Source organism: Cetorhinus maximus, chromosome 22, assembly GCF_964194155.1.
Source record: "Cetorhinus maximus chromosome 22, sCetMax3.hap1.1, whole genome shotgun sequence".
NCBI classification, from domain to species: domain Eukaryota; kingdom Metazoa; phylum Chordata; class Chondrichthyes; order Lamniformes; family Cetorhinidae; genus Cetorhinus; species Cetorhinus maximus.
In genome coordinates this window covers 49,867,788-49,892,117 of record NC_135900.1, presented here as the reverse complement: position 1 = coordinate 49,892,117, position 24,330 = coordinate 49,867,788, and the positions used below count along the sequence as shown (strand labels likewise).

Genomic DNA, 24,330 nt, shown 5'->3' with positions numbered 1-24,330 from the left:
CATAGGTTCCCATCCCCCTGCCATTTTTAGTTTAAACTCTCCCCAATAACTCTAGCAAATATACTCCCTAGGACATCAGTCCCGTCCAATTTGTACTGCTCCCACTTGCCCCAGAACCGGTTCTAATGTCCCAGGAATCTGAAACCCTCCCCCTCACACCATCTCTTCAGCCACGTATTCATCCAATATATCCTGCTATTACTACTCTGACTAGCACGTGGCACTGGTAGTAATCCTGAGATTACTACCTTTGAGGCCCTACTTTTCAGCTTACTCCCTAACTCCCTATATTCTGCTTTTAGGACCTCATCCCTTTTTTTTACCTATGTTGTTCGTACCAATGTGTACCATGATCACTGACAGTTCACCCTCCCCCTTCAGAATGTCCTGTAGCCGCTCTGAGACATCCTTGACCCTAGCACCAGGGAGGCAACATACCAAACTGGAGTCTCGTTTGCAGCCACAGAAATGCCTATCCCTTCCCCTTACAATTGAATCCCCTATAACTATTGCATTCCCACACTTTTTACTCCTCCCCTGAGCAGCAGAACCAACCATGGTGCAACAAATTTGGCTGTTGCTGCTTTCCCCTGAAAGGCCATTCCCCTCAACAGTATCCAAAGTGGTATACCTGTTTTGCAGGGGAATAGCCACAGGAGATTCCTGCACTGCCTGCCTAGCCCTCTTGCTCTACCTGGTGGTCTCCCATTCCCTTCCTGCCTGTGGACTCTTAGCCTGCGGTGCGACCACCTCTCTAGACGTGCTGTCCACGATACTCTGCACCTCGTGGATGCTCCACAATGTCCCCAGCCGCCGCCCCAGCTCCAAAACCCGGGCTTCCAGGTGCTGCAGCTGGAGACACTTGCCACACACATGCTGGCCCTGTGCTCTGGAAATGTTCCCGGCTTCCCACATAGAGCAGGAGGAGCACACCTTGGCTTTGAGCTCTCCTGCCATGACTTACCCCTTTAAATTAAATTAAACCTTTTGGAAGATACTTAATGTCAAATAATATCAATTACTCTAGGGCCCTTCTTCCCTGCTCCTCGTCGTTACAGAAATAGCCCTCACAAACGATGAACCACAAAATAAGACCTTAAAAACTATAAGCGATAAAAGTAGTAAATATTTACCCGACTGCACTCACGGTACTCAAAGGATCACCTTGTTCCCTTCTCACCGAACTCCCTCAGTCACCAAACTCCAACTTAAGCACTCTACTGCAGCCCAAAGCAGCACTCCAGTGCAGACCCAGTGCAAATTGAGCTTGAGCCCTGCATTCCATGTGGTGAGTGATAAAATTAGTATTTTCTCTGCCTAAATGCAGGCATTACTAACATTCATTTCCTTTGGGCTCTTCCCACTCAATGGGTTGCAGCCTACATGACCAAATTTGCTACAGCCTCTATCTGTTTCCATAATGAACTACCTGCTTCTCTCAGCAAGCACATAGATAAATTAAACAAAAGAACCTTCTAACCAAGGCCGCACCCTGAATCATTGTCTCTACGGCAGAGACGTGCTGTGGGATGGTTCAAACAAATGCAAACAAACTATTTTACCTTCAATATAACTTTTTGATTCTGAACCCATATGAATAATTTCTATCTCTAATGGAGTTTTATGATTCTCTTTTCCAAAGTTGCTAGCTTTTAGCATCTTTAATGGAGAGAATGATAGTCACCCTGGCTCCATCAATAGTTCCAGAAATGGCTCATCTGTTGTTCACTGTTTACATGTCTTACTCTGATCTTGAAGATAACTTAGGTTAGCTTTTAGTTGTAACTTAAGCCAAGCTTGTTTGAGTTGTGTTTACATCAGTTATTTTTCCCAATTTCTTAACCAAAGGACCCAATTTTCTACAGTTAAAACTTTAATTCTTAAAACTAGGAGTTATATTCTAAAACATAAGCCACGAACCAGATTTTGCAATAGTATAGTTTGCTAGAAGGCAGTTAATATAGTTTTTTTCAGTTGACATTTCAAGTAAAATAAAGACACAATACATCAATGACAAACTTTGTAGTTGGATTGAAAATTGGTGTGGTTGTGGCAAGCAGACCGTGGTAATAAATGGATACAGAGCTGACTTATGGAGTCAGAGCCCCCCAGATGTGTGTTTTTAATCACGGCATGATTAAATGATTTAGAAATTATATGAGGGAGGCTGAACAAGATAAGGAAAATTTTGATAGTGCAAATTCTATATGACCTATGGGACAAGTTGGCTTTGTGTATTGAATAGATTTATTGTTCCATGTTTTCTTTAATGTTAGCTGTGTCACAGTGGTAGCACTGTCACTCACATGACTTTAAGTCTCACTCCAGAGACTTGAGGAAAAAAAATCTAGGCTAATACTCCAGCCTTAATGCTGCACTGTTGGACATGCCATGTTTTGAATGAGTTGTTGAACCAAGATCCTGTTTGCCCGTTCAGGTGGAAATAAAAGATCCCTTGACACTTTTTCAAAGAAGAACAGGGGAATTCTCCCTGCTGTCCTGGCCAGTATATATCCTTCAAACAACAACACTTATCAAACACAAATAATTGGTCATTATCACTTTGATTAATGAAACCCTGTTTTGTGCAATTTGCCTACCAAATTTTCTACATTGCATCAAAGGCAACACTCCCAAAGTAGTGTGTTTTGGGCCATCCTGAAGTTGTGAATAAAGCAACAACAACTACTTGTATTTTTTAGCGCCATTAATGTAATAAAACATCCCAAGATGTGAAAAAAAAGTTCTACGTTCCTAATTGCAGGAATCTAATGGGGCAGTGTGTTATGGAGGCTAGGTGCAAGGGGAATCATCCTTGGGAAATTGTGATGTGCCTTCTTACCATCAGATTCAGCGTGGTGTTGACAGAATCCTTGAAGCCTGCTTCCTTGACTGTAGTTGGTGTGTGGCCTGAGCATTTTGAGCAATGAGTGGAAAAACGGAGCAAAATTTGTCCTTACTCTTCATTTAGTATTAACTTAGTTCCTAGTGATCGCAGTCCCACAACACAAAACTGTATGGTTTGTCATGAATTAGCAATCGAAAAGATCATAGGAATATAGTTGTTGGTGTGAAAAATGTTTCAATGTTGCATTTGGATATAATGCAATCTGAATCAGGTCCAATCTGCTCGTGGCATCATTGTAGCCCAGTGCTACCTGTCACAAGGGTTGAGTTGTCGGCGACTAAACTGGCATCACAATGGAAGGCAGTAGTGATCCATAGCCAAGAAACTGGCTCAGGATGGCATCAGCACAAATATACCCCAACAGTGTAGATGGGAGCTCTTGTCAAAGGATAGGTGATGTTGCATTCGGCAAGGGAGGGAGTAAGGCCCCGAAGCTCGTCGTCCATTGAGCTTGGCAGTATCGAAAGAATAATAATGTGAAATGTACAAACAAGGAACGCTACAGAACCTAAAATAAGAAATGGAAAAAGAGAAATTAAACAGGCTAGTATTGTGACACAGCAGTTGGTAAAGGCTGAGTTGTTTAAATCCCAGAGGGAAACTTGAACAACTGTCATAACCTATATTTTCAATTGGTATGTTTGAGATGCAGCTCTGAATTCAGGAATAAGAACACCGAGCTTCAAAAGCTTTTTCATGTAAAACTAAATTAAACATTTATTAATTTAACAACAAATTAAACACATACACATGTCTACAAATTACTACCATAGTAACTTTTAAACAAATCCCCAAATTAATCACTCCCAGGTAAATCTTCACCAAGGCAACAGTAACCCATAGACTTTAAACAGCCACCGGGCAAAGTACATTTGACCATACAAATTCAAAATGAGGTTCCTTTCAATTTTTTTCCTTTGCAAGCACAATTGTAGGCTTACAGGCTAGTTAGATCTTAAATGCCTCTGACTTAGACACACAAATTCCTTTCTGTTTATAAGCTTCCCCTTTAAATGTAAATTTTCCATTGTAATACTAGGTTTGTTAATTTTACCTCTCCTAACAATAATCCATTCATTCCACCAATTTTATTAGCAATTTAAACAGATTGCTTGGTGTCTCCCAGCTGGATGCAAGATTTTACCCATTCTGTTGAATGGTTTATTCAGCAAATGCAAATTTACACTTTACCTCCTCCTCCTTACGCTTATTTAATTAATGTCTCAAAACTACAATACATCAAAGCACCCAGATTAGCTGGTTTTAATCCAATTAAGGTACACATAGACACAGACCCTACTACAATTCCAATTTAAAAATGATTTCTAATAACATTATATACATTAATATCTCTTCATGACACTAGGGTTATATGAAGCATGGTGGACAGGGGAAGATGATTTCATGAATTAAGAAATGAGAATGACATGTTCAGGAGGAAATGAATAGAAACAAGGAGCAGCAGAGACAAGGAAGCTGCCAAATGTGGGAGTCAAGTGAAATGTGAGTCAGATAGACAGACTGATGCTAGTGAAACTAAAGGGACAACCAGTGGACATTACCAAAATTTGGATATATGCCTACAAGTGAACGTCCAGTCAAGGAGGTTGATGTAACATTTGATAGAATTGAAAAACTAATTGAGCAGGAGAGTGGAAAGAGCTATTTGGTTGTTATGGGAATTGGAACAGTATTGTTGGAGAAGGAAGAGATGAAAAGGAAAGAGGACCATCTGGTCTTGGAAAAAGAAATGAGTGAGGCCAAAGACTGGTAGATTTTTTGCAAAAGAACAGGACTCATGAGAAGAAACACATGGAGTAGGCATCATTAAAGAAAATGATATACGTGGAAAATATTTGGCAAAACAGCAAGATTTCAGCTGGACTTTATAATGGTGAGGCAAAGATGCAGAAATAGAATTAAGAACTTAATAGAATTAAGAATGGCTCAACCAGGAGCCACCCAGAATCCGATCATAATCTTGTGAAAATGGAAACAGTACTCTAACTGAAGAGGATCCAAGGTAGAAAATGGTGGAACCTAGAGAGGCTGAAAGCTTGCTTAGTTACTAATGCTCTTGCCTGAATCAGCAGATTGTGGGCCAAGCCTCCCTACAGGCTTTTAGCTCAGGGTACAGTACTGAGGAAGTGCTATACTACCAAAGGAGTTGAGACATTAGACCTACGCTCTGCCATTCAAGTTGGTGTGAAAACAACATTCAAAGAAGTGCAGGAGGTTCTCCCAATGTTTTGTCCAACACTATCAAAAACAAATGATCTGGTCATTGATTCATTTGATGCTGGTGGACTTTTCTTTATGCTTAGATTGGTTACTGCATTTGTCTGCATAAGAATGACTGCACTTCAAAATGTAATTCACTAGTTGTAAAGCACTGAAGAAGTGATAAGGTGCTACATAAATGCAAGTTCTTCCTTTTCCCTGTGTTACTGCTGGGATCTCAGAATAGTGTAGTATTGGGGGCATGGAATTTTCATACTATGCCTGCTTGAACTGTGGAAAAAAACACAAGCAGTTAAATGGAGAGCACATTTAGCAATATAAGACCTGTGTGAAGTATGCAGAAGCAAATGAGATTAGTAGAACTCAGCAGAAAGCACTGAAAACAACAGCAATAGAGAGTAAGGAAATTGTTTTATTAACAGACGCTGGTGAAATAAAAGAAATCACATAATTTTAGCTGCACAGAAGGAGGCCATTCGGCCAATTACGTCTGCACCAGCTCTCTAAATGAGTATTATGACCTGGTGCCATTGCCCTGCCTTTTCCCCATACATTGTTTCTATTCAGATAATCTTCTAATGCCCTCTTGAATGCCTCGATTAAACCGGCCTCCACCTCACCTCCAGGCAGTCCATTCCAGACCCAAACCACTCTTTATGTGAAAAAGTTTTTTTCTCACATCACACTTCCTTCTTTTGCAAATCACTTTAAATCTGTGCCCTCTGGTTCTTGATCCTTTTACGGATGGGAACAGCTTCTCCCTATCTACTCTGTCCAGCCTCCTCATGATTTTGAACATCTCTATCAAATCTCCTCTTAGCCACCTTCTCTCCAAGCAGAACAGTCCCAACCTCTCCAATCTATCTTCATAACTGAAGTTTCTCATCTCTGGAACCATTCTTGTAAACCTTTTCTGCACTCTCTCCAATGTGTTCACATCCTTCCTATAATGTGGTGCCCAGAACTGTACACACTACTCCAGCTGAGGTCTAATGAGTCTGTTATATAAATTCAGCATAACCTCCTTGCTCTTGCACTGTATGCCCCTATTAATAAAGCCCAGGATATTATATGTTTTATTATCTGTTCTGTCCACCTGTCCTGCCACCTTCAATGGTCTATGCACATATACACCCAGGTCTTTCTGCTCCTGCACCCCTTTCAAAATTTCACCCCTTATTTTGTATTGTCTGTCCATGTTCTTCCAACCGTCTCCCTTTGATATTTAATGGCATTATAATCGCTGAATCCCCTGCTATCAACATCCCGGCTGAGAGCTATGTGCATAGCACACTCAGAGAGGTGGTCACACCTCAGCTTAAGGGCTTGGAGACAGAGAGAGAATGGGGGACCACCAGGCAGTCCAAGAGAAGTAGGCATATTTGGGAATTGGAACAGTATTGTTGGAGAAGGAAGAGATGAAAAGGAAAGAGGACCATCTGGTCTTGGAAAAAGAAATGAGTGAGGCCAAAGACTGGTAGATTTTTTGCAAAAGAACAGGACTCATGAGAAGAAACACATGGAGTAGGCATCATTAAAGAAAATGATATACGTGGAAAATATTTGGGGTGAATGATAGCATCCGTTAGATTTGCAAAAAAGACCACTTGCCCAGAAAGCAAAGAAGAAGGATTACAAGAACTCGTAGATGGACTCTTAACAACAGGCATGAAATATGGAATGAAAGTGAACATTGGCATAACTAAAATGTTATGGACAGGAGGGGGGTTAATTTAAACAGCCCTGAAGACTGGCATCTGTGATGCCGGGGACCTCCGGTGGAGGCTGAGATGGATCATCCGCTCGGCACTTCTGGCTGAAGATTGTAGCAAATGCTTCAGTCTTATCTTTTGCACTGATGTGCTGGGCTCCCCCATTGTTGCGGATGGGATATTTGTGGAGCCTGCTCCCCCAGTGAATTGTTTAATTGTCCACCAGCATTCCCGACTGGATGTGGCAGGACTGCAGAACTTAGATCTGATCGGTTGGTTGTGGGATTGCTTAGCTATGTCAATCACTTTCTGCTTATGCTGTTTTGCACGCAAGCAGTCCTGTGTTGTAGTTTCACCAGCTTGACACCTCATTTTTAGGTATGCATGATGCTGCTCCTGGCATGCCCTCCTGCACTCTTCATTGAACCAGGGTTGATCCCCTGGCTTGGTGGTAATGGTGGCGAGAGGGATATGCCGCACCATGAAGTTACAGATTGTAGTTTTGTACAATTCTGCTGCAGCTGGCCCACAGCACCTTATGGGTGCCGAGTCTTGAGTTGCTAGATCTGTTCAAAATCTATCCCAATCAGCACAGTGGTAATGTCGCACAACACGATGAAGGGTATCCTCAATGTGAAGATGAGACTTCGTCTCCACAAGGACTGTGCAGTGGTCGCTCCTACCGATACTGTCATGGACAGATGCATCTGCGGCAGGCAGGTTGGTGAGGATGAGGTCATGTATGTTTTTCATTCTTGTTGGTTCTATGACCACCTGCCGCAGACCCAGTCTAGCAGCTGTGTCCTTTAGGACTCGGCCAGCTCAGTCAGTAGTGGTGCTACTGAACCACTCTTGGCGATGGATATTGAAGTCCCCACCCAGAGTACATTCTGCGCCCTTGCCACCCTTAGTGCTTCCTCCAAGTGGTGTTTAACACGGAATAGCACTGAATCAACAGCTGAGGGAGGGCGGTACATGGTAATCAGTAGGAGGCTTCCTTCCCCATCTTTGACCTGATGCCATGAGATTTTCTGGGGTCTGGAGTTGATGTTGAGGACTCCAGGGAAACTCCCTCCCGAGTGTACCGCCACCTCTGCTGGGACATACCCAGGAATGGTGATGGTGGTGTCTGGACATTATCTGTAAGATATGATTCCGTGAGAATGACTATGTCAGCCTGTTGCTTGATTAGTCTGTGAGACTAGTCACAGACAGCTCTCCCAATTTTGGCACTAGCCCCTAGATGTTAGTAAGGAGGACTTCGCAGGGTCAACAGGGCTGAGTTTGCCATTGTCATTTCCGGTGCCCAGGCCAATGCCGGGTGGTCTATCTGGTTTTGTTCCTTTTTTGAGACTTTGTGTTTGATACAACTGAGTGGCTTGCGAGCCCATTTCAGAGGGCACTTAAGAGTCGACCACATTGCTGTGGGTCTGCAGTCACATGTAGGCCAGTTAAGGACAGCAGATTTCCTTCCCTAAAGGACATTAGTGAACCAGATGGGCTTTTATAACAGTAGACAATGGTTTCATGGTCATCATTAAAAGTCTAAGTAGACTTCTTAATTTCAAATTTTAATTGAATTCAAATTCCACCATCTGGCGTGGCAGGATTTGGACCCAGGTCCCCAGAGCATTTCCCTGGGATTCTGGTTACTAGTCCAACAACAATGCCACGAGACCATCGCCTCCTACATTACCAGAGTAACTATACTTCAAAAAGTACTTCATTGGCTGTGAAATGCTTTGAGACATCCTTTGAGGTGGGCATGAAAAGTGCTATATAAATGCAAGCATTTCTTTATTCCTTTTATCTTGGTACAATGGCAACTTAACTGTAAGCCCGCTGACACCTACCTTTCTGTGCTCTGTACCAGTTCTAATGGAAGGTCATCGACCTGAGACTTTGGGCTGAATTTTACAGGCCCCAGATGGTGAGAATAGAGGTGGGGACTGATAAAATAGTGCTGAGCGACGTGGAGATGGATCCTGTCACTGTCCAGTTGCTGGGGTCGTTTCCCAACTGTGGTCTGCAAGGCAGATCGGCTGTCTGCTCCACGGGAGCCGATTTTCATATTTAAAGACCCAATTACTAGCTGCCAGTAAGTATAGGCTCTGGACAAGCTTTTCACCCTGATGCTGGGGCCCCAAAGCCCTTAGTAATATACAGCCTGTTAACCCTATTTCTCTCTATAGATGTTGCCTAACCTAAGCATTTCCAACATTTTCTGTTTTTTTTCCAGGTTTCCAGCGTCGAGTATTTTCATTTGGTTTTGTGCACTCTTCTGAGATTTGTGTCAAGACAGATTATTGGACTGTAATAGAGAGACAAATTTGACAGTTTCTACAGTGTCTAACCTGTGAATGCTTAATGCTGCCACTTGTAACCCAGAATGGAAAATTGTTCCCTTATACAGCACTGTTGTCTTTTATTAATGGCTCAAAAATTCACTTCTCATAAGTAAATATTCCAGATCTGCAATATTAAATATTTGAAGAGAGGAACAGTGAGAATAAATTGGAGGGAGACATAGGTAAAGCCCACATTGTACCCCACACTATCTGACTCATAAACAGAGAAATTCTAATGAGATTGGATCCCATATTTGCCCACCTTAATGCAGAAACAAGAGGCAACCTGACAGGGCTGCCCACTGCAGTTAAAACAACCTGTAAAGACAAACCAGGTGGAATCAGTGTAGCTCTACCTGATGTGGATGTGGGAGAGACCCCTCCTATAAGGCAACATTATCTGGGTCCAGAAAAGCTGGCCCATGTTCAGGAGAAGATTAACCACATATTGCAGGACCCACTAGCGGAACCTGGCAGCAGTAACTGGAACACCCCAGTTGTGCCTGCGCCAGACTCTAAACCGGAATTCCTGCAGGAGGCCAAAATCAAATCAGGTTAACAATAGTGCCTGAGTTGAGCAACTGAATTCCCAGGTTACAAAGGTGGACAGGGAAGAGTTAAGCTTGACAAGAACTGCTCAGCCTTACAGTCAAAAGAATTGGCACTTAGAGTGAGAAACCCAGATTGCCCCTACAGGTAACCCAGAGCAGCTTGACTGTTGTAACAGCCTCGGTGTTAACCGTCATGTAAAACTCCAAGACCCTTTAGACCAGGCTTGCACAACCTTTTCACATGGGCGGGGGGGCCACATTTCAAAATTTGTCTCACCCAAGGGGCCGATGAGAATATTTCGGAACAGTAAAGTTTGGCACAACATTAAACATGAATTTCAACAAAAACCTGAGATATCAAAAGAAACAACTTGCTGAGCAAAAAAACAATGCTCTCCCCCACAAGAGGAAACATTCTCTCTCTATCCATTCTGTCAAAACCTTCCATAATTTTAAATATCTATTATTAAAGCTAAATTTGGTTTCTTAGATGTATTGGTTGCTACTTTTTTTGAATACACTGGAGCCATTGGGTTTGTAGTTTGTGAATAATTAGCCTATTTACGATATTTGACTTAAACACATGCAGTGTCATATCAGTGGCACAGGGGTATGCATTGCAGTAAAGAATAGTGCACAACTTAGAAGGCACTGGACATCACAGACTAAATGTTCCAATTGTACAGAACTGGAGGTCAATCTTTCACGTGCTGACAATCCCACTTAATGCAAAGATCACACACAATTTTCTTGCCTCAAGGCTATTTATGTATGGGCGAAATTTTAAGGTTATTTAGGTATGGGCGGGATGTTCTGGTGCTGCCGAAGTCAATGAGCTTTTGAATGGTTCGCCACATTTTACTGCCCAGCCCCTGCTGCGATGGGGCTGTAAAGTTCTGCCCTAAATGTGTGAAGTCCACAACCAAAGTCATAGGTAGGCTGCAGCAGGCCTCAGAAGCTTGACACAGCATAGAATTTCCAGCAGCTTTGGTGCTGCCTTAAAAAAAATCTAGTGTGCAGGTTTTCCTGTGTGTTAAAATGAAAACCTCTCATTCAACCAGCAGGGATATGGAGAATACTGTCACGCTCAGTATTGTTGTAGCAGAAATTGCATAGAATTTACAGCATTGATACAGGAATTTGGCCAGCTGGTTTGTGCTGGTGTTTATGCTCCACACGAGATTCTGCCTACCCTATTCCATTTAGCCCTATCTGCATACCTTTCTATTCCTTTCTCCCTTATTCACTTACATGGTTTCCCCTTAAAGGAATCTGTGCTATTTCCCTTCAACTACTCTTTGTGGTAGCATGTTTCACATTCTAACATCTCTCTGGAAAAGAAGTTTCCCTGAATTCTTCACTGGATTTATTAGTGGCGATCTTGTATTTATGGCCCTGAGTTTTGCACTCCCCCACATGGAAACATTTTCTCTACATGTACCCTATCAAACCTTTTGATAATTTTAAAGATTTTTATTAGGTTCTGCACTCAGCTTTCTCTTTTTTGGAGTAAAGAGAACCAGCCTATTCAGTCTTCCCTGATAGTTAGAACCTCTCAGTTTTAGCCACCCATGCAAATCCTTTTTGAATCTTCTCCATTGTCTATACATCCTTTATGAATGTACACAGTACAATGATGGAAAATAGAGCACATGATGTATTTCAGTCTTTTATATATTAATGAAATGGATGGGAACAATGAAGAATCATGCGGTGCAACTTGGAAGGAATTTCACACTAACATCTACTGGATTTATAGCAGTTTGCAATGTAACTCCAATAGGAAATCTACCCTACAAATGTAAACTGAAAACTAATAGGTTTTACTTTAATAAATCAATTATTTATTTGTTGCAGCTGGCCCTTGAACCAGCAGGTTACATCTCCTTTAATTACACCCACACATTGTTCTCACTCGTACTCTGTGCTTCATCAATGTTATACTCCAAAAAGGCAGGTTGTAAAGGATAGAACTGGAACCAATCTCTACACAATTTTATAAGCATTTATTTATAGGGATACATATTGCAAACCTTTGTTCTTTTATAGGGGCACAAGTAAACCCTTAGTTAATACCCACCACTTGCAGATAATTGATATACAATTAACAGATCCCCTTCCCCTCCTAAATAAAAATTAGAGTTTATATGCACAACCATAATTTCAAAACAAATTAAATCAAAGACCTGCATTTTCTGTACGAAGCATTACATTGCAGGACACCCCTCCTCTAGGATCCCAGCAACTTTTTTATGCATGCATTTCTTTTTGTAAAACATTCCAACAGTTGATGACATGCATCCACCCATTTAATTTTAGTAGTTTCCTTTCTCTTCAGCATTTGTTTTAAACCAGTATGGTCAATCTTAACCTTTTTTCACTTATGTTTTACATTCACTTGCATTATTCCAGAATAAATGGTTATCTACACAATATTCAATGGGTATACTATCCTCAGTACAGCTACCTTATGCATTATCACTTTTAAAATATTTAATAGAATAGAATCCCATATTCATTGCCTCCACAACAGCCTTGTTTCTGCAGCCTCAGTACTTTTAAGAACTTTTTTTATTTTCTTATTTTCCTAAACTAAAGGGCAACATTTCCCATTCCCACCAATTGTAAATATTATGAAACCAGTTGCACAAGAAAACCCATCAGAAAGTTTAACATGTGAAGCACTGTTAAAAATGACTAGCTTCATGTTTTTTTGGTAACCTAATGATGAGAACTTAAGTACACTTTTATTCAAAATTAACTTTCTTAATGTTTTATTTGGCATTAAAATGTTTGTGCTTCATCATAGTGCTTAACTCCAACACATCCAAACGAGCGTCTGGTCTAGCCTGATCTGTCTCCTCTTCAGATATGACATCGCCTTTCTATGATGACCTGGCACAATTAACCAGGATGGGAATAACATTCTCTGAATAGGATTATTGATTTAAAGTTATTCCAGACTTCCTTTGCTTAATACCTAAACCAGTATATTTAAAAGCCCAACAAGCCTAACTCCCAATTTTAAATTCCACTCTAATTTTGTTAGGAACACCATTCTCAAATTCTGCAGTACTATCCCTGAAGAAATTATCAGCACGAATCGTGAAGATGTTTGAAAATTTTCATTTTTCAATAAAACATGGTGGTATCAGCTCTTGGTTGAACACAACCTATTTTCAGGAAAACAGATCTCCCTGAAAAATACCATACTCTGGAGGCATCATTCAGGTATAGATGCGTTTGTTTAGGTTCCATAGTTTCCCTAATGTATCTTTGGGTGCTTTCAGAAATACTTCTTTCTGAAAAGTATCATCCTGCAGAAATGTAGAATTTATGTTAATTGACCTACATTGCCAAAAGAGCTAAACAGATTTTCAAGATTACTTTCCGATCTGTGGAAGAATACACTCTAACATCTGTATCACTCAAATCACTCTTCAAAAACCGTGCCAACTAGCCTCACATTAGCCTTAAAACTCCCATCTGTAAGGACTTTTCAACACAATTCCACCAATATGACAAAGCTAGTTGACTTCAGAATGAACTTCAAATTCTCTTCTACAATTGTATCTAACTTCCTTTGTTTTGACTCTCATTCATTTATCCTCAAGTTTATTGACAGCCACCAAAACTTCACGATAATGAGGACTTCTGCTTCTAGTTCTGTCGTGAGATTGCTCTGCGGCGTTTATTTCATTGCCTGATCTATTCAAGCTTCGACCTCGACTTCCACTTTTACAGTTGTTAGGACTACTGTTGTGAGACCTCCCTCTTGCGTTTTTTGAGGCTCTTTCTCCAGTATGGATCATTCTCCAGCACAAGAGTCACTTACAGACTTACTTGCACTTCATATTCTTCACTCCTTCACCCCATTCTACCAGGTCCATGGACCTCTCTGCTTAACCATCATCCTAAACATTCATCCAATATTTATATTTTCCTGCACATCTCACTGTTGTTGCTTCCCTCCATTCACTAGACTATTCTGGGATTTATGTTACTTGAGTACCCATCCAGGGCAATTGATCTATCTTTGTGATAGCTACCCTGTGTCATGATCACTCACATGACCACTATCCACATTCTGCTCCTCGGGACCTTCATTATGAAACTGGAGCATTTTGAGGTACAAGGTGCCTTGTTTACTTCTATCAACTGCTTGGAGTTTGAGATATTGTAATTAATTCCGATTAATGGTGATGAAGGAACCAAGAACACAAGAAATATGTCATGCTCTGTCATTCAATATAATCCTGGCAGATCTTGGGTTTTAACTCCATTTTCCTGCCTGCTCCCCATATCTCTTGATTCCCCGAGATACCAGAAATCTGTCTATGCCAGCCTTAAATGTATTCAAGGATGGAGCATCCATAACCCTCAGAGGTAGAGGATTACAAATATTCATAACCCTTTGAGTGAAGTAATTTCTCCTCATCTCAGTCCTAAATGATTGACTCCTTCCTGAAACTGTGCCCGTGTTTTACATTCCTTGAGCGGCAGACATAATCTCTCAGCATTTGCCCTGTCAAGCCCCTTCAGAATCTTGCATGTTTCAATGAGATCACTTCTCATTCTTCTAAACCTCAGAGAACATTGGCCCAATTTGCTCAGCCTCTCATCATAGGACAATCCTCCCAACCAGGGACCAATTTAGCGAATCTTCTCTTATTACCTCCAATGAGTATGTAGGTGACTGCTAAGGCCAATTTGCACCCAGAAGGTTCTACTGCAAATAGGACAGGGTACCGCAAATGATTGTGTTTTGGATGATTTGCCGGTTCGGGATTTCTTCTTCCCACATTTTCTCTCTGCCTCTGATATGCGCTTGCTTTCAAAGAAGGCCACGCTGTTTTCTATTTGGCTGCACCAGTTGAGGTGATCCTGGGCAGTCATCTCCCTTGAAGTTGATATCGAACCTTAAGTGAAGCCTTCAGAGTTTCCTTGCAGCGATTCCTATTGTTCAATGGATCCAAGCCAGAAGGTGAAGTACAAAGATAACACAAATATTTTCTTTGATAGTAGGTTTATTCACAGGATGCAGCCTTATAGATCTCTGCCTCCGATCTAATGCTGCAGTGTCCCAGTTGATCCAAGGGCTGGGATCACATATAAACAATCAAACAATGCCCATGCCTGTTTATCTTTAACACCATAATCAACAAACCATTAACAGATTCCCCTTTCTTTCTTTCAAACAAAAAAACTTTATAACCAGTGCCACTGTAACTAGAAGGGTTCAAAATTGATAAGGAGGAAGTGTTGGATAAACTGTCAGCCTTAAAGTTGACAACGCGCCAAGACCGGATGAGATGCATCCAAGGATATTGAAGGAAGTGAGTGGAAATTGCAGGGGCACTGGCCATAATCTTTCGGTCTTCCCTATACTTGGGGGAGGTGCCAGAGGACTGGAGAATTACAAACATTTTGCCCTTGTTCAAAAAAGGTTGTAAGGATAAGCCCAGCAATTACAGACCAGGTAGTTTGATTTCAGTGGTGGGGAAGCTTCTAGAAACAATTATTCCGGATAAAATTGGTAGTCACATGGAAAAATGTGGGTTGATTAGGAAGAGCCAGCATGGATTTCTAACGGGGAAATTGTGTTTAACTAACTTGCTGGAGTTTGTTGAAAAGATAACAGAGAGGGTTGATGACGGTAATGCTGTTGATGTGGTGTACATGGACTTTCAAAGGCATTTGATACAGTGCCACAACAGACTTGTGAGAGAAGTTAAAAACAGAATACGACGGATGCTGGAAATCTGAAATAAAAACAGAAAATTCTGGAAAAACTTAGCAGATCTGGCAACATCTGTGGGGAGAGAAACAGATTTAACGTCTCAAGTCCATATAACTCTTCAGTGAGAAAAGTTATAGCTCATGGAATAAAAGGGACAGTAGCAACGTGGTTACAAAATTGGCTGAGTAATAGGAAACAGAGAGTAATGGTCAATGGATATTTTTCGGGCTGGAGCAGGTTGGTAGTGAAGTTCCCAGGGGTCGGAATTGGAACCCTTGCTTTTCCTGATATATATTAATGATCCAGATCTTGACGTGCAGGGGACTATGTCAAAGTTTGTGGATGATACAAAACTTGGAAGGATTGTAAACTGTGAGGAGGACAGTATAGAACTTCAAAAGGACATAGACAAGTTGATGGAGTGGGCAGATAGGTGGCAGATGAAGTTCAATGTGAAGAAATGTGAGGTGATGCATTTTTGTATGAAGAACGTGGAGAGACAATATAAAATAAAGGGTACAATTCTTAAGGGTGTGCAGGAACAGAGGGACCTGGGTGTATATGTGCATAGATCACTGAAGGTGGCAGGAGAGAACAGTTAATGAGGCATACAGTATCCTGGGCTTTATTAATAGGGGCATAGAGTACAAGACCTTACATTAGACATTAGTTCGACCTCAGCTGGAGTATTCTGTACAGTTGTGGGTGCCACACTATAGGAAGGATGTGAACACATTGTAGAGAGTGCAGAAGAGGTTTACAAGAATGGTACCAGGATTGAGAAACTTCAGTTATGAAAATGGGCTGGAGAGGTTGGGACTGTTCCCCTTGGAGAGAAGGCTAAGGGGAGATTTGATAGAGGTGCTTAAAATCATGAGGGAAGTTGAATAGAGTAGATAGGGGCAAACTGTTCCCACTCGTAAAAGGATCGACAACTGGAGAGCACAGATTTAAAGTGATTTGCAAAACAGCAAATGTGATGTGAGAAAAAACTTTCTCACACATCGAGTGGTTCGAGCCTGGAATGCACTGCCTGGAAGTGTGGTAGAAGCAGGTTCAATTGAGGCATTCAAGAGGCCATTGGACAGTTATTTGAATATAAACAATGCCCAATGGTATGGGGAAAAGGCACTAAGTCATAGTGCTCATTTGGAGAGCCAGTGCAAACATGATGGGCCGAATGGCCTCCTTCTGCGCCATAACAATTCTGTAATAACACACTTAAACACTCCTAACACGCAAAGCAATAAAAGAAACCACTGGTTTTCCATAATTCTTATAACCCATCATAACACAAGACTTCCCTCTTTTCGAATATCCAATAATTTCTTGGACCACGCATTTCTCTGCAAAACAGTCTGAAATTGATGACTTGCGTTGACCCATTTTATGTTTGAAATCTCTTTACCTTCCAACATTTCCTTTATATAAGCATGATCAATCCTTAACCTTTTCTCAGTGACGCCCTTTGTCGAATGAGCATTATCCCAGAGAGAACAGTTATCCACATAACATTATGTGGGCACACTTTTCTCAGAATGCCCCTTGTATAGGATTTTCTTCAGTGCGTTAGATAAATACAATCCCATATCAATCGCTTCTACTAGCGTCAGTGTTTTTGCAGCTAGGGTGCTTTTAACCTCCTGTTTTGTTTTCTGGCTTCCCAGGCCAAGAGACAACATTACAACTTTACATTTTTCCCCACCAAAAATATGATGCACCCAGCCATACTGGAATATCTGTCCAGGAGATTGTCACTTAAAAGAGCTAATTTCATATCTTTTTTGGTCACCGAAGGCTGGAAACTTGAGTATGCATTTTTCCGAATTTGACTTAAGGCTTCATTTGCCCTCAGAACCTCTTCAATTATAGGACAGGGTATACAGTGAGAAATAATGAGGGCTTGTGAGAAAGGTATGTCGATAATCATGGGTGATTTTAATCTACATATAGATTGGACAAATCAGATTGGCAAAGGCAGCCTGGATGATGAGCTCATAAGACTGTTTAGGGGGCAGTTTCTTAGAGCAGCGCATTTTAGCATCAACCAGAGAGCAGGCTGTATGAGATCTGGTAATGTGCAATGAGATAGGATTAATTAATGACATAATGAAGGCACTCCTATGTAGCAGTGATCATAATATGATTGAATTTCACACTCAGGTTGAGGGAGAGAGGAGTGGATCTAAGCCAAGTGTTTTAAACTTAAATAATGCAGATTATGAGGCCATGAAGATAGAGCTGGCTGAAGTGAACTGGAAATTAGGTTACGGGATAGGTCAGTAGAGATGCAGTGGTGGACATCTGTAATAGGGAAATTGGAATCTATTATTAAGGAGCTTATAGGGGGCACTTTAAAAAATCTCAATGCAATCAAGCAGAGGCAACATAGTTTTGTGAAGGGGAAGTCATGTTTGACTAATTTATTGGAGTTCTTTGAGGAAGTAGCAAGCAACATGGATAAAGGGGAACCTGTGGATGTGCTGTACTTAGATTTCTAGAAGGCATTTGACCAAGGTGCCATATCAAAAATTACTATACAAAGTAAGAGCTCATGGTGCAAGGGTTAACATTATTAGCTTGGAAGAGGATTGGCTCGCTGGCATAAAACCGAGAGTATGCATAAATGGGTCTTTGTCTGATTGGCAGGATGTGACTAGTGGAGTCCCGCTGGGGTCTGCTGGGGCCTCAACTTCTTACAATTTACATCATTGACTTAGATGAGGAGAGTGAAGGCGTGGTAGTTAAATTTGCAGTTGACACAAAAATAGGTAGGAATGTATGTTGTGAAGAAGACATAAGGAGTTTGAAGATGGATATAGATAAGTTGAGTGAGTGGGCAAAAACCTGGCAGATGAAGTATAACGTGGGAAAATGTGAGGTTGTTCATTTTGGCAGGAAGAATAAAAAAGCAGAGTATTACTTAAATGGAGAACAACTGCAGGAAGGATGTAAATGCATTGGAGGTGATTCAGAGGAGGTTTACTAAATTGATACCTGGAATGAGTGGGTTATCTTATGAGGAAAGGTTGGATAGACTGGGCTTATTTTCCACTGGAATTTTGAAGAGTGAGGGATGACTTGATTGAAATATATAAGATCCTGAATGGTCTTGACAAAGTGGACGCGGAAAGGATGTTCCCACTTGTGAGTGAGTCCAGAACTAGGGGCCACTGTTTAAAATTAGAGGTCATCCTTATAGGACAGAGATGACATTTTTTGAGTGTTGTGCAACTTTGGAATTCTCTGCCTCAGAAGGCAGTGGAAGTGGGGTCACCGAATATTTTTAAGACAGAGGTGGATAGATTCTTGTTAGGCAAAGGAATCAAAAGCTATCAGGGATAGATGGGAATGTAGAACTCGAAACACAGACAGATTGGCCATGATCTTATTGAATGGCGGAGCAGGCTCGAGGGGCCAAATGGCCTACTTCTCCTACTTTGTATGTTCCTATGTTTGTATGTCAGTGTGAGTTTTGTAGCTGTGCTAAGTGTGTGAGGTTGAGGTGAAGCGATGAATGTGAGATATGAAATAAAAAAAAAGATGTTGGAAACATTCAGTAACTTGTGCAGAATCTGTGGATAGAAACAGAACTATTGAACTGAAAAGTTAACTTTCTCTCCATAGATGCTACCTGACCAGTTGAGTGTTTCCAGCACTTTTTGTTTGTGCTTCAGATTTCCATCATCTGCAGTATTTTGTTCTGGTATTAATCTGAGATATGAGTCTTGGTTGTTGAGATTATTGGTAGGAGAGTGAAGGGACAGTGCTGAGTTGAGCAAAGTTTGAGGCTAGTGATTCATTTGTAAGGATTCATTTGGATTCACTGACCTTGACCACTTGTGTGAGATCATTGAATGTCTTGCGACAATGCATCCAGATCCTCAGGGGTCTGGATGCTGTTGGCCAATGACTGCACCGCTACCTGATCCCACTGCTTTCACATTCTGTCAGAAGGAACTCCTGGTCTCTTGTGCATAGAGCACAACTTTCCTCATGCATCTCCTCTGCCAAGACCTCTAGTGCTGCGATGGGGAGTGTTGGAGCATGCTTTCTGCAATGTTGTTCCATTTTCCGTGTTTTTTCTGCTTGAGCACTCTTCTCCAGCAACTTATGTCACCTGCTCCAGTCAGAATGAACGTCCCCTTTAGAGGCGCAGGCTGACTTTCAGTGATGTAGGCTAGCTATAAGTGGTGCTCAGGCCTGCAGCCACTCAGCAGTGTGCTTAATGTTAGCTGTACACTACAACCATGGTCTTGAACAGGTAGAATGAAGTTTGTGTGCTGCCCTCATCTTAAGAAACAGGTGCACCTTAACTGTGTATCATTATCTCCATGCCTGTTTACAGCTCTATCAAATTTCTTGCCATGTGACTTTTCAAAATTTGTAACAAGAATGGTCATTGCCTTTTTTTCTCCATTCCTTCAGGACACTTTACGACAAAAAGATGACCGGATTGAGGAATTAGAGGAGGCTTTAAGAGAGAGTGTGCAGATAACAGCAGAACGTGAGATGGTATTAGCACAAGAAGAAGCTGCCAGAAACACTTCTGAGAAACAGGTCTGTCATCTGTGCAACCACCAGTCGGTGCTTAATTTTCCTCTTTATTAATTAATATTAATGCTTCTGTATCATCCATATAAACTTTTAACATTGAATGTGTTCTGTGTTTACTCTGTTCCCCTAGCTAACAACTCCATCCTTCTCTCTGTCAATAGTCTGATATTAAGCCATTCTGTTCACAACCTTGGTGACACTCTTGATCCTGAGATGAGCTACCGACTTTATATTCATGCCAGGACTATTATCACCCGACTTTTCCCCTGTCTCAGCTCATCTGATGCAGAAACCCTCATCAATGCCTTTGTTACCTCTAGACTCAACAATTCCAATGCACTCCCGACTGATCTCCCCCATTGTACCCTCCGTAAACTTGTGGCCATCCAAAACTCTCCTGCCCAAAACTCTCTTAACTCATAGCATCCCATTCCCCTATCACTCTTGTACTCGCTGACCTACATTGGCTCACAGCCAAGCAACGTCCTGACTTGAAAATCATCATCCTTGTTTTCACATCCCTTCATGACCATTCCCCGTCCTATCTTGTAATCTCCTCCAGCCCCACAACCATCCAAGATATCTGCGCTTCTCTATTCTGACCTTACTGCATTCCCAATTATAATCGCTCCAGCATTGGTGGCCACACCTTCCGTTTCCTAGGCTACAAGATGTGGAACACACTCCTTATACCTCTCCGCCTCTCTAACTTGCTTTCCTCCTTTAAGGCACTCCTTAAAACCTATCTCTTTGACCATGTGTTTGGTCATCTGACCTAATATCTTCTATTGTGACTCAGTGTCATGCTTTGTTTCATAATGCTCCTGTGAAGCACCTTGGGACATTTCATTATGTTAAAGATGCTGTTATTTTCTTTTTAATTTGTTCATGAGATGTGGGCATTGCTGGCTAGGCCAGCATTTATTGCCCATCACTAATTACCCTTGAGAAGCTGGTGGCGAGCTGCCTTCTGAACAGCTGCAGTCCAGGTGTTGTAGGAACACCCACCGTGATGTTGGGAAGGGAGTTCCAGGATTTTGACACGGCCACAGTAAAGGAATGGCAATATAGTTCCAAGTCAGGATAGGGTGTGAGTTGGAAGGAAACTTGCAGGTGGTGGTATTTCAATGTATCTGCTGCCCTTGTCTTTCTAGGTGGCAGAGGTCATGTGTTGGAAGGAGCTGGCGAAGGAGCCTTGGTGAGTTGCTGCAATGCATCTTGTAGATGGTACACACTGCTGCCACTGTGTGTTGATGATGGAGGAGGTGGCGGATGTTATGCCAATCAAGCGAGCTGCTTTGTCCTGGATGGTGTCAAGCTTCTTGGATGTTGTAGGAGCTGCATTGAACAGGCAGGTGGAGAGTATTCCATTACACTCTTGACTTGTGCCTTGTAGATGGGGGATAGGCTTTGGAGAGTTAGGAGGTGAGTTATTCACTGCAGAAGTCCCAGCCTCTGACTTGCTTTGGCAGCCACAGTATTTATGTGGCTGGTCCAGTTCAGTTTCTGGTCAATGGTAACCCCCAGTATGTTGATAGTGGGGGATTCAGCAATGGTAATGCCGTTGAAAGTCAAGGGGCGATTGTTAGATTCTTTCTTGCTTGGCACTTGTGTGGTGTGAAAGTTACTTGCCACTTATCAGCCCAAGCCTGAATATTGTCCTGGCCTTGCTGTATGTCATGGACTGCTTCCGTATCCAAGGAGTCGTGAATGGTGCTGAAAATTGTACAATCCTCCGTGAACATCCCCACTTCTGACCTTATGATGGAAAGAAGGTCATTAATGAAATAGCTGAAGATGGTTGGGCCTAGGACACTACCCTGAAGAACTCCTGCAGTGACGTCCTGGAACTGAGATGATTGACCTCCAACAACCACAACCATCTTCTTTTGTGCTACGTATGACTCTAACCAATGGAGAGTTTTTCCCCTGATTCCCATTGACTCCAGTTTTGCCAGGGACCCTTGATGCCACACTTGGCCAAATGCTGCTGGATTTAACTTTCAGCTCACCTCTTGAGTTCAGCTCTTTAGAATGTGTTTGGGCCAAGGCTGTAATAAGATCAGGAGCTGAGTTGGGGATATGCGTCTCTGAGGTTACAGATTGTGGTTGTATACAATGCTTCTGCTGATGGCCTACAGCACCTCATGGATGCCCAGTTTTGAGCTGCTAGATCTGTTCAAAATCTATCCCATATAGCACAGTGGTAGTGCCACATGAGATGATGGAGGGAACCCTCAATGTGAAGGTGGCATTTTGTCTCCAGAAGGACTGTGTGGTGGTCACTCCTATCAATGCTGTCATGGACAGATGCATTTGTGACAAGTAGACTGGTGAAGATGAGGTCAAGTAGGTTTTTCTCTCTTCTTGATTCCCTCACCACCTGCCGAAGACCCAGACTAGCAGCTATGTCCTTTAGTACTGGGCCAGCTCAGTCAGTCGTGGTGCTACTGAGCCATTCTTGGTGCTGACCATTGAAGCCACCACCAGGGGTATGTTCTGTACCCTTGCCACCTTCAGTTTTTCCTCCAAGCGGTGTTCAACATAGAGGATACTGTTTCATTAGCTGAGGGGGAGCAGTAGGTGGTAATCAGCAGCAGGTTTCTTTGCCCATGCATGACCTGATGTCATGAGACCTCATGGTATCCAGAGTCAATATTGAGTGCTCTAGGGCAACTCTGTCCTGACTGTATACCACTGTTCTGCCCCCTCTGGTGGGTCTGATGTTGATGGGACAGGACAGACTCAGGGATGGTGATGGTTCTGTCTGGGATGGTGTTGTTTAAGACCAATTAATTTTATCTTGATAGATATATCATAGGATTACATAGGATATATGGCACAAAAACAGGCCATCTGGCCAAGCCAGTCCATGCCAGAGTTTATGCTCCACTCAAGTCTCCTCTCATCTTTCCTCATCTGAATATCATAGTAACCCTTTATTCCTTTCTCCCTCATATGCTTGTCTAGCTTCTCCTTAAATCATCTATACTATTTGCTTCAACCACTCTGTGGTGAGTCCCACATTCTCTCTACTCTTTGGGTAAAGAAATTTCTTCTAAATTCCTTGTTGGATTCCTTGGTAACTATCTTATTTTGATGGCTAAGAGTTTTGCTCTTCCCTATAAGAGGAAACATTCTCTCTGTATCCACTCGGTCAAAACTGGAATCATCCCCCCCACACTGATCATCGGGTGCTTCGGCGTGATTGCACACCGACTTGTTTCACAACTGTACATATTCGACGTGCATCTGGCAAGCTGCACTTCGTTCAAGACTTGGAGGCTTGTTTGCCTACCTTGCTCCAGGCAGCACTTGCGGTCATCAGTGCCAGGCTTCACAGGCAGCACCACATCACTTTTAGGGGGGCTCATGGCCAGGCCTCTACCTACCCGACCAGCCATAAGACGGGGATGGCTTTTAAACGGCTAAGGGCTAGGACCAGCTTGGGAAAGGGAGGGAGGTGGCCTCAGGCAAAGGAAGAAGCTGCAGGTTGAGGGCTGTACTGTGGAAGAGGCTTTTCCCAGGGGGGGTGTGGGGGCACATGTTGACCTGTGCAAGTGGCCTCAAGATGGTGAGGGCTGAGGAGGCAGTCACCAGCGGAGATGAGGCCGGATGGAGATGTGAGGGTGTGTGTGAGAGAGAGCGTGGTCATGTCCCTTGAGCTGGCAGTGAGTGAGATGCCAGCGAATGTGTGATGGCCTTATGAGCATGTGAGTTTAGAGTGATGAGATAATTGCCTTACCCTGGCGGCACGGATGTGATCATTCATCTTCTTTCTGCACTGGATGGCCATTGTATTGGCACTGACCACTACTGCCACCGCCTCCCTAACCAGAGTGATGAGATTGCTGCAGAGCAGGAGTTGAGGACATCATGGCGGACCTCTAAAAGGCATTCCAGTGACAAGTCATTGAACTCTTCTTGGCTTTGAGGGACCATGTCTTCATTGGAGCAGTCCTGGGCTGTAAGCATTGAGAATTGTGCGCGCAGCTGCAGTTTAGATTTGGCACCCAAAGTGAGGAAATGGTGAGGTAACAGCATGGCGGCTGATTCAGAGGCCACCAGCCAGCGAGACGGTGTGTTTCCTGTGGCTGCATAATTAATGAGGTGGGAAGCGGACGATATGGCGCGAGTACCCACTATTGCAGCCACCAGGTAAAACATTGTTTTTCATGTCCACTACCGTACTCCTGGGACATTTCCGCTCTAAGACTAATATTATAAAGTACTTTTGAAGTGTAGTCAATGCATAACGTAGGAAGTACGGGAG

General features: G+C 42.4%; 1 protein-coding gene across 8 annotated transcripts in view; it reads left to right on the top strand.

Annotated features, from left to right (window-relative positions):
- Window positions 1-24,330, top strand: part of erc1b (ELKS/RAB6-interacting/CAST family member 1b) — a 1,197,549-nt gene that overhangs the window by 443,081 nt on the left and 730,138 nt on the right. For all 8 annotated transcript variants that reach the window (XM_078568271.1, XM_078568270.1, XM_078568269.1 and 5 more), the window contains one exon: window positions 19,929-20,060. In XM_078568271.1, the coding sequence (XP_078424397.1) occupies window positions 19,929-20,060 (132 nt within the window). The remainder of the gene's footprint in view (window positions 1-19,928; window positions 20,061-24,330) is intronic.